At 54.4% G+C, this 2,135-nt stretch overlaps 1 protein-coding gene across 1 annotated transcript in view; it reads right to left on the bottom strand.

The window, feature by feature from the left end:
- Positions 1–2,051, bottom strand: part of VOLCADRAFT_101046 (uncharacterized protein) — a gene marked incomplete at both ends in the record, with an annotated part of 8,662 nt that extends 6,611 nt beyond the window's left edge. The window contains 4 exons of the mRNA XM_002959511.1: positions 1,106–1,174; positions 1,287–1,403; positions 1,477–1,504; positions 1,933–2,051. Of these exons, the coding sequence (XP_002959557.1) occupies positions 1,106–1,174; positions 1,287–1,403; positions 1,477–1,504; positions 1,933–2,051 (333 nt within the window). The remainder of the gene's footprint in view (positions 1–1,105; positions 1,175–1,286; positions 1,404–1,476; positions 1,505–1,932) is intronic.
- Positions 2,052–2,135: the final 84 nt, after the last annotated feature.

Below are 2,135 nucleotides of genomic sequence, written 5' to 3'. Positions count from 1 at the left end.
TTCCCGCCACATTTCCGTTCCCTATCACTTGTTGCCATCCATCCCTTGCTCCAACAAGTTCATGATCAGCTCCATCACTGTGCTGTCATCCCAACACCAAGTGACAATATGTAATCCGCAGCTGCCTTCATGATGCCGACCGAGCTGCGGTAGCCTGATAGTGGTCCACAGGGTGGCTGCAAGACAGACGGTCCGACACATCCAAGTACAAGAGAGTGTATGTATGATGTATGGGACAGGGGGGTCATATCTTCACCCTGCAGCCGCTACCTGGCAGATCCTGCCTTCCTGTGTTTATTTTCAATTTTGCCGGTGAATTTTCCAGTTCATCAGCTCCTAAAATGACAATTGCCGCGTCATAGATAAATGGTGGCAATGTAACGGTAAGATACCGAAGTGAACACAACAAGGGAACCGACGCGGGTGCAGGGCTTGACGACCAAAGCGCACGCGGGCGCTACGAACTGTTGAAGTACTTACACACCAACGGCACGCGGCCTGGATGTGGCGCTTACTGGTGCCGCTTCTCATCCAGCGCGTATCGGACAACCGCACTTTGCTGCTACTGCAGTTTCTCCTTATCTTCTGCTAGACATATCTATTGGATAAAAACGAGAAAATAGAGAGGTGTTGACAAGGTGCAGCTTTAGTCGCGAGCTCGGCTGTAGCCTCGATCACGGTGGGGCTCGAACCCACATGGAAATAGGTCCCGGGGCCGAATCTAAAATATAGACACCCTATCCATGTCCATCACTCCATGCACCGCCACCAGTTCCACGACCACCGCCGCCGCACTGGCTTCACCTCTGGCCTAACCGCACCTCTGCTCCTTGCCATACACAGATTTGCAAGAAATTTGCCTCAGGCACCCGCCAGTAATCGCAGCTCTTGAAGGTACTCAACTCCGGCAGTAGCAGCAGCAGCAGCAGCAGCAGGACCATCATGTTGATTGCAGGACCAGGTTCATGCGGACATACAGTGAGAAACAAGCGGGGAGGGCGTGTGTGTGGACAAGTCAGCGTGTGATGTGTCTATTACCGGCTCATAGCAAATCAAGCGCGCAATATACCTCGACGGTACGACACAGTGCTGCTGCAAAGCCCACCGTGCAGTTATCACTAATCCTCGTACCGTACCGCGACATGAAAAACACAATAGGATGATGCTCCACAAACTACGGCACACGGAAGAGTCACGACACCACAACCGATAGCAACCGACACAGCCGAAACAGATTGGTAATCTGCTGGACACATCCCTCAACTCAAATCAACGCACATACTGACACTCGTAATAGTGAAGTGCTCAGCCCCCCTCAGCACCACGACGGGGTGCCGCCGCCGCCACAGCAGCACCAACACGAGCATCGGGAAGAAGACAACGGAGCCAGGCGCCTCTGCCACCTAGGGAAGAACGATAAAAGGAAAACACAAGCGCGTCAGAGAACGTCCCATTTCCTAGAAACAGCGCACTTACCTCCTTTACCCGTCCGCGAGCCCATAACCTGAGCGGGTAGAAACCCACCGTACGAGCATCAGGCGAGCATGCGGTGGTCGGGCCCTGCATTGCAAAGTCCCGCTTCGCGCAAATAGCGACACGAACAACGGACGCGGAGGTGGGGCTGGCGAGTGGTGCGCTCTTGGCAGCTCCACCTAAGGGACTACTAAAAACGGACACCGGCGAGGCTTTGGCGCTTCTCAACCGTTCCTATCCTTCTCTATCTCGCCTCCTATGCACCACCCGCCCTCCTGCGGAAAAACTGCTCCCTGGTGACAGACAGTGCACTCCCGCGCAGGGAAGCGAGAGAGACCACTTCAGGCCACTACCAGGGAGACCACTTCCGGAATCCTGTGTTTTACGACATGCTACTGCAGGTTTTATTTGAAACCCTTGCACCCGTACCGCACCGTACGTTACTGTAAGGAACCGCACCGTACCGTGTGGCATTCATATCCGCGGTACCGTGGCAGCAGTTGCCGGAAGGCGTCGTTGTGGAGCGATAGCGCGGCGTCCATTACCGCGACGGTCAGCGTTTCCCACAACGAGGTCATTAAACACAGGCACATACTGAGATACACAGCAATCATGCTTGGATGGCGGCTAGCAACGCTAATCCGGACTTTGTTTTAGGGCTG

Source organism: Volvox carteri (genome assembly GCF_000143455.1).
Source record: "Volvox carteri f. nagariensis unplaced genomic scaffold VOLCAscaffold_314, whole genome shotgun sequence".
Lineage (NCBI taxonomy): Eukaryota > Viridiplantae > Chlorophyta > Chlorophyceae > Chlamydomonadales > Volvocaceae > Volvox > Volvox carteri.
This window is presented reverse-complemented; position numbering and strand designations above follow the sequence as displayed.